Raw genomic sequence first — 14,877 nt, forward strand, 5'->3', positions numbered from 1 at the left:
ATTGCTGTCTTGCGTGGAGCTCATGGGAAAAAGAATTTGGAACCACTTCTTTGGATTAGGGTTACACCCATCTAAGAATTCAAAAGCATTAGCATTAAAGCTTAAAAAAAAAAAAAGAAAAAGAAAAGAAAAAAAGAAAAAGCCTGGTACCTATGAAATCTTTTCTCACCCTGTGAATTGCCCTCGGGGTCTTTTAAATTTATCCCTGAGCTTCAGCATCTTTATATTGGATTATGTTTGAAAAAGACAAACCTAGCTGCAAAATCTTAAATTCAAAACAATGATATATTTTGTTTGTGGTTTGGATAATCTTTAAAAAGCAAAATAAATACAGTCAAAATAATAATCTTTCTAAATCAAAGATCATCTTTTATTTGTTGCAAAACTTTCCTGTTTAGTCTCTCATGTTAGGGGTGCTCGCGTGTGACTTGGCAAAAACATTTTTCATGGGTTTGTAAAGATTGAGCAGAAACTTTAAGAACTTTGTCTCCGTGTAATCTTAGCTTCTCCCCCCCCCCCCCCCCCCCCCACCCCTGTCTTCAAGCTCAGCCTCCAGGAGAGAAAAAACAGGCTTGAAACCAAAGACCTCCCACCAGAAGCTAATTTTAAATTTGCAATCTGTTGTCTTGTGATTTTCGCTTCAAATTTAACTTTGAAATAAATACATTTCATCCTTTCTCCTGCAAATGTGGAGGTCTGTTTTCAAGTCATAGAAGGGTGATCATTATGTTTATTTTAATAAGTTTTTAAATACCTCAGGGGAGTGAAAAAATTATATTATTAATAATTATAATTTACATACATCATTAAATGCCTTATGCTTGGATTTCACGATGTCCTTGCCAAATGACAGAGAAACCTGGCTTTCATAGTTGCCTTCTGACTTGAATCTGATTCGAATTGGGTCATCTCGGGCCCACTCGTGAGCTCTAACAGTTTTTATATTTGAAGTACCCTTGTTACGAGTTGGGCTGCATGGCGACCACTCCCAGTGAAGAGATCTGTGTTAATGAGTATCTAGAGGTGACCAGGACATGGATGGGTACAGCATGGTCCCTGCCACTGGGGAATTACAATAAAATGGGAAGGGGATACATAAAAAGCAAGAGCAGCACATCAGTGTACAAATAACCACATTGCAGACGCCATGTGAACAGGTCAAGCCAAGTGCTGTTGGAATGTAGGGAAAGCGTGATGAAGTCCAAGCTAGATGGTGTTCTTTTTACCTTAGGTAATTTCCCCAGCCATCTGTTTTGAGTTTGGGTTTGGTGTCGTTTGTTGTAGCTGTCAATGTAGTGCCCACATCCTCACTCTCAATTATCCAAAAAACCCAGGGACTTACAACATGTTAACATGTTTTACTTATTTTTCTTTCCTTAAAATGAATTCCAGGGTTAGTGTAGAAACTTTAGAAAATCCAAAAAATATAACTTTTGGAAATTAAAATTTCCCCTAATCGCTCTATCCAGAATAGTTGCCAGTGTGTGTGCTCACATGCATGTGAGAAAGTGAAATGTTATTATTATTATTTTTTTTTTTTTAAGTTTATTTATTTTGAGAAGTATGTGCATGCAGGTGTGTGCAGGGGAGGGGCAGATAGAGAGAGGGAGAGAGAGAGAATTCCAAGCAGACTCTGCACCCTCAGTGTGGAGCCCGACTTGGGGGCTCGAACTCATGAACCGTGAGATCGTGACCTGAGCTGAAATCAAGAGTTGAGCCGCCCAGGTGCCCTAAGAAAGTGAAATACTATTAATATTCTTAAAGAAAATTTTAACCTGCTCAAAGCCAGTTTCTTGGATGCACTTCGCAAATGTAAGTTTTGCTTCCTGAGAATAAGAAGGGTTTTGCTCTAGGGATGTTCCACCGCAACAGCAGTAGAATTCTCCTTTTTGATTGTCTACTTCTGAACAGGACAAACCTTGGCAGGCTGACGCACAAGACTGGGCTTTGACCACTCGGAGCCTTCCCATTCTTCAGGGAAAGGGCTGGGCCATTCTGCTGTGTGTTTGAGGTACCGCTTGAATCACTTGACTTATCTAGGGACTCTGACATGCCGTACCATAAAAATATTATTCCAGGCTCCTTAGTCCTCAAGGTGATGAGGTCATTTCTGGTTTCCATTGTATCTTCTTCTTTCTCTTCCCCTTTTTCTTTTTTTTTTTTTAATTTTTTAATGTTTATTTCTTTTTTAGAGAGAGAGACAGTGAGAGTAGGGGATGGGCAGAGAGAGAGGGAGGCACAGAATTCAAAGCAGGCTCCAGGTTCTGAGCTGTCAGCACAGAGCCCGATGCGGGGCTCGAACTCACAGACCACGAGATCATGACCTGAGCTGAAGTTGGATGCTTAACCAACTGAGCCACCAGGCGCCCCTCTCCCCCTTTTTCCTCTGAACAATGTAAAGTTACAGGAATATTTTTCTTTGTTCCTCTCTGCCCAGAGACCTTGGCCGTGGGGTGATTTTCTATTAACTGGAATGTTTTCTCATGCAGTGCGGGGGAAAACGTAACATCAGTGTGATTAAAGACACAGCTTGCATGTTCTCTCTTGGATCATAATACGTTTTACCTTTCTTTTTTGTGTTCTGTTCCTCTGCTCGTATACAATAGTTATGTTCATAATGATTTTGTGTAGACACTGCAAGCAATTGAGGATTCCATTTATTTCGAGAGTGCTTACCTTTACTCAGGGAGCACAGTTAGAGTAGCTGCTTTATTTTATTTAGTTTTTTTGGAGAGGAGATTTCAGAAGAAAAACATTTTAACCTCGACGAATTTTTCCTCACTCCTTTGATCACTTTGGGTGCGCTTTGCATTCGTTTCCTAGCGTGGGAGTCCCAGGATACATTGGGCTGCGGTTTCAACCATGTAATAGCGACCTTAACAGTCTTTGTTTGTTATGCCAACATCTGGGTCACTTGAACGTTGACATCTATGGATTGTCTTTTCTCTTGAGAATTGGTTAGCTTTTCTTGGTTCTTTGGAATACATCGTGGACATTTTAAGTATTATATCGGGAGACCCCAAGTCCTGTTAAAATCACCCGGAAAATGTTGGTCTTTTCTTTTTTCGCTGTTTTGGCAGGTAATCAGCCTGGCAAGGTTCAGATGACAAGTTCTGCCTCCCCTTTGGTGGGTGGTGGCTCCAGTGTCACTTTGGTCTCACTTGTCCCCCACATGTGCCGCTGGCTCATCTGGGACGTGGGCTGTGGTTTGTATCATAATTCAGTTCTCAAAGCCTTTGCCGTCTTGCTTTGGGTCAGTCCAAGGCATGTGCCTCTGAGGGGTGAGCCCGGAACTCATGTGCGTTTATACGCAGCATGAGTGGGTTTGCTTCTCCGCCTCTCTGTTCTCTGAGATCCCCCTCACTCCTTTGGTTTCAGGGACCACTTACCTTGGTTCTCTGGCCAGAACAGTCGGGCATGTCCTGAGAATTTTTGCTTCGCCTGTGTCTGGGTATGCTGGGTGAACGCCTTCCGGGCAAGGCTGGGAGAGAAAACCAGGAAACTCACTCCCGTGTGTGCCGCCTCTTCAGGTTTTGACTCCCTTCCCCAGTCCGCTTGCTTTTGCTTACACTTTGCAGTCTTTGGGTACTTGCTTTTTTTCCTTTGGTCCCAAGTTTTTAGTTTTTATCAGCGAGGGAAGGGTCCGTCCTGGTGCCATATTGCATCTGAACCTTGGCTGGCACCAGACGATAGCAACTCAGATTTGCACACGACTTTATTTATTAAGACAGAAACGCATTGCCACTCAACTCTACCTCTCAGTTCAACCTCATTTGAGACCATTGGTCTGTGTTTGCTTTGTATTTCCTAATAATAGATGCTAGATGATGCTCAGTGCATGCTTATTTCTTATTGCCTAATTTGTGGAAACTTATATTAGAATGTTTTTGATGGCTTTCAGCTGTAAAAGCAGATTTTAGGGGTGCCTGGGTGGCTCAGTCAGTTGAGCGTCCGACTTCGGCTCAGGTCATGATCTCACGGTTCATGAGTTCGAGCCCCGCGTCGGGCTCTGTGCTGACAGCTCGGAGCCTGGAGCCTGCTTCGGATTCTGTGTCTCCCTCTCTCTCTGCCCCTAACCCACTCGCATTCTGTCTCTGTCTCTCTCAAAAATAAATAAACATTAAAAAAAATTTTTAAAGTTTCATTTTGCAGAACTCTCACTTTTAAACAAAAATTTTGTTTAACCACAATATTTCAGGTAAGGCTTTGTTTTTTTCCATTTGGAAATAATCACAGGTTCAGAGGAACTCGTATACTGAAAGTATACCCTTCACCTAGTGTCCCCTGATGGTTGACTCTTAAATAATTAGAGTAAACTATCAAAGCCAGGAGTTTGACCTTTTTTTTTTCAATGTACACATGTAGTTATAAATTTAAGCAGGCTAATAAATTGAAAAAAGCAGTCCTTAAGAAAGGACCACTTAGCTGATGAATGTATGATCCACCCTAATGACCATACTTCTTGATAAAGTTCCTTAAGATACCTTTTCACTGTGTATTTAATTGGGTGGATTTACAGGAATTTGCAGTGATTACTTGAAAAATTAAATTGATCATATTAAGAGACAGATCGTGGTGTTGGAGAGTCACGTTCCCTTTAGCGCCCTTGAGCTCAGACCTTGAGAATCTCGGTTTTCTGACCCTGTCGGAATGACCCCCTGCCTGTGGCCCCACTATGTCGCCCATGCCCCCATTGTGTCTGGATCATCTTAGGCTGAGCTGTCCTGCACTGTCCACCCACACAATGGGGAGGGGTATCCTCTCGACTCTTGAGCCTTTCCCTAAACCCCTGCAAGGTCCTCTCTTAGAAGAGGACGCAGCTATGAATTGAGGACAAGAATTAAGTGACATGAGGCAGGTGCCAGGCCTTCATTCTTTGGCCAGGTAATTGGGGGATGAGGGGAGCACGGTGGGGCAGGGTCGAATGGTCTGGGATGAGGGACCTACACAGGTCTTCAGGTGGAAGGGACACAGAGCAACAGGCACGTTGAAGACTGGAGTGTCTTCAAGGCACCCTGGTGGGAGAGGCCAGCGTGTTTAAGTCTGATGTGTGTTTTCTCTAGTCCACACTGTGGTATTTTTACCCAGTGTGTGTGGTGTTAACATTCACACCTACATTTTATTGTGGTTGTAGGAGTTGTTGCATCCTAGGTGAAAGTTCATTTTATCATTCATTCATTCATTCATTCATTCAGTATTTTTCCACTGAGCACCTTACACCTTTTACCTTTCAGGCAATGTTCTAGGCACTGAGGATACAGCAGTAAACAAGGCAAAACTTTCAGCTTTCCTGAAGCTTAGGTTGTAGTGGGGAAGGATAGAGGATAAAAAAAGATAAGTGAAATACATTGTTAACCACTGTGATAAATTCTAAGGAGGAAGAGAAAAACAAAGAAGAGGGATAAGGATTGAGGTCTGCAGGAGGGGTTGTCATTGTGGGTAGAGAGGCCAGGAAAGGTCACCCTGAGAAGGCAGCATTTGAGTCAGAATTACAATGAACTGGAGCGTGAGCGAGGTAGATGCCTGAGAGAAGGAGAGTTGTGGGTAGAAGGAAGAGCATGGGCAAAGGCCCTGGGGCAGGCTAGAGTAGCCAGAACTTAGACCTTTGAAAAGAAAGTGTGAGAGAGGCTTAAATACTGAGATTTATTCCTGTAATAAAATCTTACCCAGCACCTCCTGCTTAATACCCCTCCCACTGCCCCCTGAAAGTGCAAGCTGTTAGGAACCACTAACATTCTACATAAGGAAGTGATAGTTTTAATGAGTTTAAAACTGGTGACGGTTTCTGGTTTGAGATTGAGTACTCCTTTTTTTTTCCCTGACGCTCTTCTTTTTAATTTCTATCCTGGCTTTTGTATTTCAGTCTCACCTTAATTTTTCTTCTCTTACCTGCTGATGGTGCCATGATCACGTTGGTGAGGTGCCCTTTGCTTTTGTTACTAAAACGCATGAATGTTTACTGATTCCTTGTCTCGAGTCGAACCCTTCTAGCCTCCATAGAGGCCACCAAGAAATTGAAAGCCACTTTTCTGCCCTGAAGTTGCTTCCTGCTTCACAGGAACAAAGCTGGTGCAAATGTAAAATACAAATTGGGTGTTTGTTTGTTTGTTTGTTTGTTTGAAATGAAAATAAACGATAGGGTTAAACCGAGAACAGGGAGGTACTCAGATAATGGAAGTAGCTGGCATTTTACATTTGTACATGAAAAGGATTGGGCCACGTTCTGGGGGTTGACTCTGGCAGGGGGTGGGGGGTTGTCCCTGCAAGGGGAGATTGTGTCTGTCAGATGCAAGGAGCAGTTTCAAGTTTTCATGCTTCTGTTATTTCTGAGTCCTCCACCAAGGCCACATGGGCCCTCATGGTTGTCACCGACCTTTCTGGAAAAGCTTTCCAACCAAGGGCTATTGCAGCAGTCCCTAGAAACGGATTGTTCTTTAGCAGCCTCACACTTCCTGCTGACTCTGTGTAGGTCATCCCCTGAGAATTTCTCTTGGTAGGATTTAGGAGATTTGGCATTCATCTCTAAATTCTAGTTCTGAAGATAAAAATGGCTTCTTTCCTACCTTGGCTGGCTGAAAAGAATCTTGCTCCTAAAAATGCTATTAATATAACAGGACCCGTCACGATGATGCATGGAGACGCTGTAATTCTTGAAGGTTGGGCCCATTTCCTTTAGGAAACCTCTCCTGAGGCTTTTAACTTGATTACTCTTCTCTTGGCAGAAACAAGCCTAACCAAAAATTTGTTGTCGGGAATATGTCTGTCAATTTATATTTGCACACTTTTGATACGTATGGTAGAGGAGAGTCCCCCTGGTGGGCCTGAGGTGTGAGGTGACAGTTTGGCTTTTCTCTCATTCACTTTTTCCACAGTCATTCTTCCCTGCTTTTAAACTTAAATCTCTGTGATTCTTAAAATGGAACCATGGCTAACACTTGTTCTGAGCTCTGTATTATTTATTGGTAAACCATAGATACATAGATACATCCAGGGATCTTAACGTCTATTAAAAAAAAAAAAACCTCTAAGAAATTAGTCATGGCCTTTAGTTATGGAAATGTTTATTTGTTTTACTTTAAAAATGCAGCACATGATATTCTTTGGACTCTAGATCCCATAAATGGTCGTGTTTGGACAGTTGATCTGTTTCTTTTCCCTCCAGTGAGTTGAGGTTTTTTTTTTTTTCTTTTCTTTTCTTCTTAAAGATGCCAGTCAGAGAGGCATGAGTTTAACTGCTTTGAAATATACTTACTGCCAGTAAAAAGGAGATCCTCCTTCTTGGAAAGTTCCCTCTGAGAATCATATGATGTGTGACCTGGTAGGGAATATTCCAGTGTGGGAATAGCTTAACATCTGGTGCCTGTATGAGTTACCTATGAACTCACTGGAACCTGAAATGGAGGTTTTCTCTTCCTGTTGCCACTTTCGTTTCCGTGATGATGCGCTTGTGGTGGTCAATGCAGTGTTTCAGACAGAACAGTGAGATTAGGGAATGATTCTGGATCAATGTGAACGTGTATTATTATAGTCCAGGGCATTCCAAGCTGTTTGTCGTGGTCGTAAGGGAATTCATTCTCCATTTCCCCCTGGTGCCTTTCACTTTTATTGTGTGCCTTCCCGGGGCTACAGTATCAGTTTCACGAGAGTAGGGAATGTGTCTCTTTTGTTCTCTGTTGTATCTCTGGCTTCAAGAACATGGTAGGTGCTCAGTGTATATTTTCTGAATGAATGACTGTGTAGGTGGTTGGAAAAATCAACTCAGGAATATGTCCAGCTACTATATTTTTCTTCTTTCCATTCTGGCCACTTTTATGTGTATATCCCGAGTGCCTACAATTTGAATGGTACAGAGAAAGAGCAAAGCAAGGAGAATAGGCCAATGGAGTCACAATCGCTGAGCTTGGAAGGTTTGTCTCTTTCCTATGGTGGATAAGGCCACCAGGTCAGTGCGAGAGACTGGAGAAATGTTAAGGAAGGACTTGGATTAACCTGGGCAGCCCCAAAAGGCGGAATCACATTTAGTGGTTTCATGATGTGAATGTCTGTTTGCAGGCACTCTGTACCAGATCAATGTTCTCAATTTGGATTTGCTGCCAGAAATAAACCCATTGGTCTGCTGCTAAGCAGAGAGTGGGGTTTCTATTTTCTTCTGCCCGCACCCCTTCCCAAACACCGCAAGTTAAGGTTTTCAGAATGCTGTGGAATTTAAGGTAAAAAAAAAAAAATGATAATAAAAAGCAGCAAGCCCATTTTCCTTTTTGACTTTGAAAAACTAGGAGGAGTTGATGGGACTTACATCTTGAGTTTTCCCAGTTCTGATTGATTTTTGAAGTCTGAATCAAGCAGACGCATCGGGAGGGAGGGGGTTATCACATGCACCTGTGAGTTTTGTTAACTGTTGTTTGAAATACGGGTAGTTTCAAGCAGAAAGTGACGCATTTGCCCAACCCCTCGGTTTGTGCTCTCCGGGTTTGAGAACTTTGTTACGTATAGAGTTTAGGGCTGGTAGCCTCATGGAGGCAGCACGGTGGCAGGTTCCCCATAGGCAGCTGCCCTCTGGACAAAGACGAGTTTCATTGTCTGAACATCTTGCTGAGGCTCCTCTCACACATCTCGGGAGGGCCCATCTCAGTGGATGACGCTGGTTCTCACCTGCCACCGGGTAAGAGACCGAGCACCTGCCGGGTGGGTAGAGAGAGGTGGGTATGCTGTGACCTGCCAAGCTGTCTGCCCGCCCTGCACCCTGAGTTCTTTTCTGTTGAACTGCCCGTACCCATTGGTGACTCAATTATCCCCTCCTTTTTCCCCCCTCCCCCTCTCCCCCCCTCCCCCCCCGTGCTACAGACCATAAAACCATGGGAAACGCAGAAAGTCAAAATGTAGAGCATGAGTTTTATGGAGAAAAGCATGCCAGCCTGGGCCGCAAGCACACGTCGCGCTCCCTGCGCCTGTCGCACAAGGCGCGGCGGACGAGGCACGCGTCCTCGGGGAAGGTGATCCACAGGAACTCCGAAGTGAGCACGCGGTCCAGCAGCACGCCCAGCATCCCCCAGTCTCTGGCCGAAAATGGCCTGGAGCCCTTCTCCCAAGAAGGCGCCCTGGAGGACTTCGGCAGCCCCATCTGGGTGGACCGAGTGGATATGGGCCTGAGACCCGTGTCGTACACCGACTCTTCCGTCGCTCCCAGCGTAGACAGCAGCATCGTCCTCACAGCCGCCTCTGTGCAGAGCATGCCAGACTCGGAGGAGAGCAGGCTTTACGGGGATGACGCTGCGTACTTGGCTGACGGGGGCAGGAGGCAGCGTCCCTATACATCCAATGGGCCCGCTTTCATGGAGACGGCGAGCTTTAAGAAGAAGCGCTCCAAATCTGCAGACATCTGGCGGGAGGACAGCCTGGAATTCTCACTCTCCGATCTGAGCCAAGAACATTTAACAAGCAACGAAGAAATCTTGGTTTCCACTGAAGAGAAAGACTGTGAGGAGGCTCGGGGGATGGAACCCCGGGCGAGTCCGCGGCGGCTCAGCGCCTGTCAGCGTGCCAATTCCCTGGGTGACTTGTACGCTCAGAAAAACTCCGGGGTGACGGCAAACGGGGGGCCAAGGAGCAAATTTGCAGGCTACTGTCGGAATCTGGTGTCTGATATCCCCGAGCTTGCAAACCATAAGATGCCACCGGCTGCTGCTGAAGAGTCTGTACCGTACAGTAATTACAACACACTCCCCTGTAGGAAATCTCACTGTCTTTCCGAAGGTGCCACCAACCCACAAATTAGCCATAGCAACAGCATGCAAGGCAGAAGAGCAAAAACAACTCAGGTAAAGTGACCGAAGTCTGTTTCCATGTTTTGGAGTCGGTGCATGACTTTTAGTGCATGATTGTGCTCCCGCGAGATTCCCGTCTCTTAGTGGCTTGTGCCCTGTTTGCCCGGTGGCTGCTGCAGGTGGTACCGCTTTCCCCGAGGGCTGGCCTCACCTCTGCTTCGCCCCGCTTCCCGTTCCGTGGGCGGGGGTGGGATGAAGGAAGGAGTGTGTGTTTGGCAGTGGGGGGGGGGGGGGGGATGTGGCGGGAGTGAGAATAAAGCTGCTAAGTTCTTACTGGGAAGCGACTGCCTGTCCAACTCCGATCTGCCGCAGCAGCTCGCTGGTTCTGAGCTTCCTTCCTCTCCCCGGACAGATGGGCATGGTGGGCTGCGGCCTCTTACAGCTCCTGTCTCCAGCACCGCAGGTGGGAAGGGGTTAGTCGGAAGCTCCTTTGAGGAGGCATTTTCGACTCAGGGCGGGCTCTGGTCATTTGTCAACTTCTCTCGGAGGTTGGCAGCCTTCCTGCCTTACCAGGAGCCATTTCAATTTCCTGTTCCTTGCGATGCTGGCCAGCCCTGTCTCTGGAGGGAGGTGTAGCGGAAGGAATAACACGGGCGGGCTCCAGTTCCTCCTCTGCAGCCAACTAGTTGTGTGACCTTGGGCAAACCCTGCCTTCTAGTTGCTCCTCTGAAAAATGGGAGTGAAAATGCTCAACCTGCCTGCCAGGGGGTCTAGGGCACGAGAGGGTGGGTGGGAAGACATTTGTCAAGGGTTTTTAAGAAGTGTCTTGCTAACGGAAAGAGGACTCCCCACCTTAACCGGTAATGATACTCACACGAGCATAAGGACCTGTCAAGCCCTCCTGCTTGGACCAGGTGGGACTAGAGTCCTCTTCTGGTCCTGCTGTGCCCCCGTAGCAGAGTTCTGGGAGGCCTGGCTTGGGTCAAGGGTAGGCTCGTGGTTTGCAGGATGGGGCTTCGGATCAGAAATCCAGATCAAGCCCATTTGCGTCGAAAGGCATGTCAGCCACCAGGGTGACCGGCTAACGGCAGTGCGGTCTGCCGGGGAACAGCAGGTGCCCTCTGACCCGACCAGTGATCGGTGTACCTCTGGTACTGCTCCTGTGCGAGCAAAACAGGCATTTCAAGGTGAAGTTCTCTCGGAAAGGGGGTCTAAGTATGATGGGCAGATGGTGGAGAACCTAAGGAAGGAGACAAAGAAAATTGGCCTCAGACTCTCTGTGTTCTTGCTGGAGAGCAGATTTTTTTAAGTGTTCAAAATCTCAGGTTTCTAATTTTATCTTGGAATTTTATTTATTTTTTAAATAAAAAAATTTTTTTTAAGTTTATTTTTTGAGAGGGACCGGGACAGCATGAATGGGGGAGGGGCACAGAGAGAATTCCAAGCTGGCTCTGCGCTGTCAGTACAGAGCCTGATGGGGGGCTTGAACCCACAAAACCGTGAGACCACGACCTGAGCCGAAATGGAGAGTCGTGTGCTTAACCGACCGAGCCTCCCAGGTTCCCCTACTTTGGAATTTTAAGTTCTCATGTATAGGTCATCAGGGGTAGTTTTGTTTTGTTTTTTCTTTTACTGCTCTAGATTTCTGTATTTAAATAATTAAAAGTTAACTGTATGTTCCTCTGGGTTTATATGGACTAAAGGGAACGTGTTTGACCTCTCCCCTCCTTTTCTTTTTAAAATTATGTTTCATTGTGGGAAAAATATACCCATAACATTTATCACATTGACCATTTTTTTAAAAAAAATGTTTTTAATGTTATTTATTTTTGACAGAGAGAGAGAGAGAGACAGAGCATCAGCGGGGGAAGGGCAGAGAGAGAGGGAGACACAGAATCAGAAGCAGGCTCCGGGCTCTGCGTTGTCAGCACAGAGCCTGACGTGGGGCTCGAACCCACAGACCGCGAGATCATGACCTGAGCCAAAGTTTGATGCTCAACCGACTGAGCCACTCAGGCGCCCCACCACGCTGACCGTTTTTAAGTGTCCAGTGCGCTGGCATTAAGTCCCTCCACACTGCTGTGCGGCCATCACCACCATCCATCTCCAGAACCCTTTCCGTATTGCAAAACTGAAGCCCAGTACCCAACCTCTCTCCTCACCCCCAACCCCCGCCCAGCCCCAGGCAACCACCATTCTATTTTGCGTCTCTGAATTTGACTACTATAGGGACCTCATATAAGTGGAATCATGTAGTATTTGCCTTTTTTGTGATTGGCGTCTTTCCTTTAGCATCATGCCCTCAAGGTTCATGCATTGTTGTAGCACATGTCAGAACTTCCTTCCTTCCTTGTTTTTTTTTTTTAGATTTTTAAAAATGTTTGTTTATTTTTGAGAGAGAGAGAGACACACACACACAGAATCCAAAGCAGGCTCCAGGCTCTGAGCTGTCAGCACAGAGCCCAACGCAGGGCTCGAACTCCCGAACCGTGCGATCATGACCTCAGCCGAAGTCGGATGCTCAACTGAGTGAGCCACGCAGAGCTGATACAAAGAGATGGTCTGCCGGCCTTCAGAGTTCAGAGAAGGGGAACATCACCTGTGACTGTCCCCTTTCCCTGGAACAGTGCCACGGTAGCACATATTCTGTGTGGGATTTGAGAGGCATGCCTGGCCGTATTCTGGCTCCGGGTCTCCACTGCAGGGGACGGCTAGACCCTCTGCTTCACCCCACACCCCGCGGGTGGGGCTTTGAGCCTTTGAGTCACGGCCGACTGCACCCAAAAGAGAGGGGCAGAGCGGTTCTCTCCTTCAGAGCGGGTGCCACTGAAAGCGCTCACGTGTAATTGTTCTATGACGTCTCCATCTTTGGCTTGTCGCCTTCTAAAATCGTTAATATATGGAAGTGAGATCATCTGAATGTGGTCTCATAAAGTCACTGCTTAGGCAGCTTAATGTAATGCAGAGTGCAACAGACGAGGCGTCCTGACGACTCCATTTACATCCTGGCTCACTCCTCACTGACCGGTGACCTTGGGCAAGTCTCTCCATCTTGCGTGCACCACGGGCTCCTTCTCTGTCCAGGGTGAGTGCCACCAGCCTCGGACAGGACCACTAGGAGAACCAAATGGGATACTGCGTATGGAAACCTTTGGCGGAGTCTGTAAAACAAACGGAAGTATTATTTTCGTATTGACTTTATATGTTGAGTGAGGATCTTTAATGACTTGAAACAAACCCCAGAATTATGCACAACACTATCCCTCCGCCCACGCTTCCTAGTCTAAGTTTGGCGTGTTCATCCAACGCGATTTCTTGAGAACCCACTATGTTCCAAACAGTGTATTTTAAGAGACGGTGGGTGTGGAAGCTTCCTTGAAAAGAATTCTTTTTTTGTTCTTTTTTGTGTTGTTGTTGTTGGTAAAAGTTTCTGACCCAGGGGATCTCTCCAGCGTGCTTGGATCATAGACATTAAAGTCGCCTCATCTGCCCTGGTGATGTAGTTGAATCTGGAATTGTCTGTCAGCAATTTTACTCCCCAGAAAGAAGAGTTTCTGGCAGACATTTGGCCCCAGAGCATGGCCTCTGAGCCTGGGATAAAATATGTTTTATCTGAAATAATGCGAGCAACTTAATTTGATTTGAAAATGATTGAAAAAGAGTTTTTGACCGTTTTCCCTGTTTTTGTATTTGTTCAGTAGTTGGATGTGTTACTAAAACATGAGGCACTGGAGTGCATGTTTAGGTTTTAAAAAGTGACACATGTCATATGTCTGCTGCACAGTGAGTGCTGAGGAGTTATTTAATTCAGTATGTTTGAGAGTATGTGTGTGTGTGTGTGTGTGTGTGTGTGTGTGTGTGTGCGCATGCACCATGCCTAAAAATCTGTCTTGCGAATCAGTTTGGTATTCATTTGTTGGGAGGGTTTACCCACACCACTTAAAGCAGAGTTTACTTGTATTGATTTCTGCAGAAATACAGAGGAAACTGCCCCTTGATTTAATTGATGCATTACCGGTCTTTCGGACTGAACTTTTACCGTCTTGATAATTCCTGTGGTTAACAGAGTTGGGGCAGCCTGGTGTCACGCAAAGAGGTTCTGAAATCCAGCAGATCTGAGCTTGTCCGTTTGAGCCCTGTTATCTGTTGATCGTGTAATCTAGATGGATCTCGGTGCCTCTTTAAATAGGGTAATGTGAGTTCCACACGAGAGAACGCGAAACTCCCGGCACAGTATCTTGCACACTGTACAAGCTTAGTCAATAATGATCATTAGTTGCGATGGAAAAGTTTGACTTAATATTTTAGAGCTCAGCCCTCCTCTGTGTCTGAGACTTTCAGTGGGTGAGGTGGAAGGAGAAAACCGCCAACTGATGGGGCGTCTTTTAGCCAGGTTCCGTGTTTCAGAGGGAAGCTTTGGCTTGGCTCCATTGTGCATAACTGTGAGGAGAGCTTCATTCATCCTCTTAGGAGATGAGAATGGGAGCAGCTGTACCAAGAATGTCTCAGGGAGACACAGCCTTGAGACAGCGAGGGGACGCTGCTCAGCGCCCCTTGTGGAGATGTGACGCTCTTGGTAGGTTCGTGTGTTTGTGCAGTATTTGACTACCTCAGTGTTCCCAGAAATCCTTCATACTGTAGTATGGAGTGGGAACGGGGTAAGGCAAGAGAGCTCTCCACCGGTAAGACCAGAGCTTCTGGTCTCTGTGGGCCACTGGCAGGGATTCATTTCAGCCTGATTTCCAGCTCACAGATCACCTCTGTGTCCAGCCCCCTTGCTTTTCATGGGAAGAAGTGTATGTAAAGAGATGAGGTGACAAGGTGTCCCAACTAGATGAAAATCCAGGTCTCCTGCCTCACTGACCCAGGGTCATTCTTCAGAATCCCACATCCCACGGCATGCGACCTCTCATTCTTGAACAGATTTCAACTCCTGTGTCCTCAGATTTTAAGATGAGAATCCTTAGTTCTGGTACAGAAGCAAAAAAGGGTGATTGGCTGAAAAGAACACAGGAATATCCACCCCCATAGCCCGAGACGGTGGTTCCTGAGAGGTGTTCACGACAGCTTTAGAAGAAAGCTTTGCTTTCTGGTTTGGAGAAGCAAGTCACAG

At 46.1% G+C, this 14,877-nt stretch overlaps 1 protein-coding gene across 5 annotated transcripts in view; it reads left to right on the forward strand.

The window, feature by feature from the left end:
- TIAM1 (TIAM Rac1 associated GEF 1) overlaps window positions 1-14,877 on the forward strand; it is a 202,932-nt gene that overhangs the window by 59,666 nt on the left and 128,389 nt on the right. For 3 of the 5 annotated variants that reach the window (XM_049627937.1, XM_049627939.1, XM_049627938.1), the window contains exon 3: window positions 8,845-9,818. The exons of 1 other annotated variant lie outside the window; for it this stretch is intronic. In XM_049627937.1, the coding sequence (XP_049483894.1) occupies window positions 8,856-9,818 (963 nt within the window). In that variant the 5' untranslated portion in view covers window positions 8,845-8,855. Of the gene's footprint in view, window positions 1-8,844; window positions 9,819-10,062; window positions 10,228-14,877 lie in introns of those variants that run through there. One more of the 5 variants, XM_049627942.1, reaches the window with a different exon arrangement.

This window comes from Panthera uncia, chromosome C2 (genome assembly GCF_023721935.1).
Source record: "Panthera uncia isolate 11264 chromosome C2, Puncia_PCG_1.0, whole genome shotgun sequence".
In the NCBI taxonomy this organism is placed as follows: Eukaryota; Metazoa; Chordata; class Mammalia; order Carnivora; family Felidae; genus Panthera; species Panthera uncia.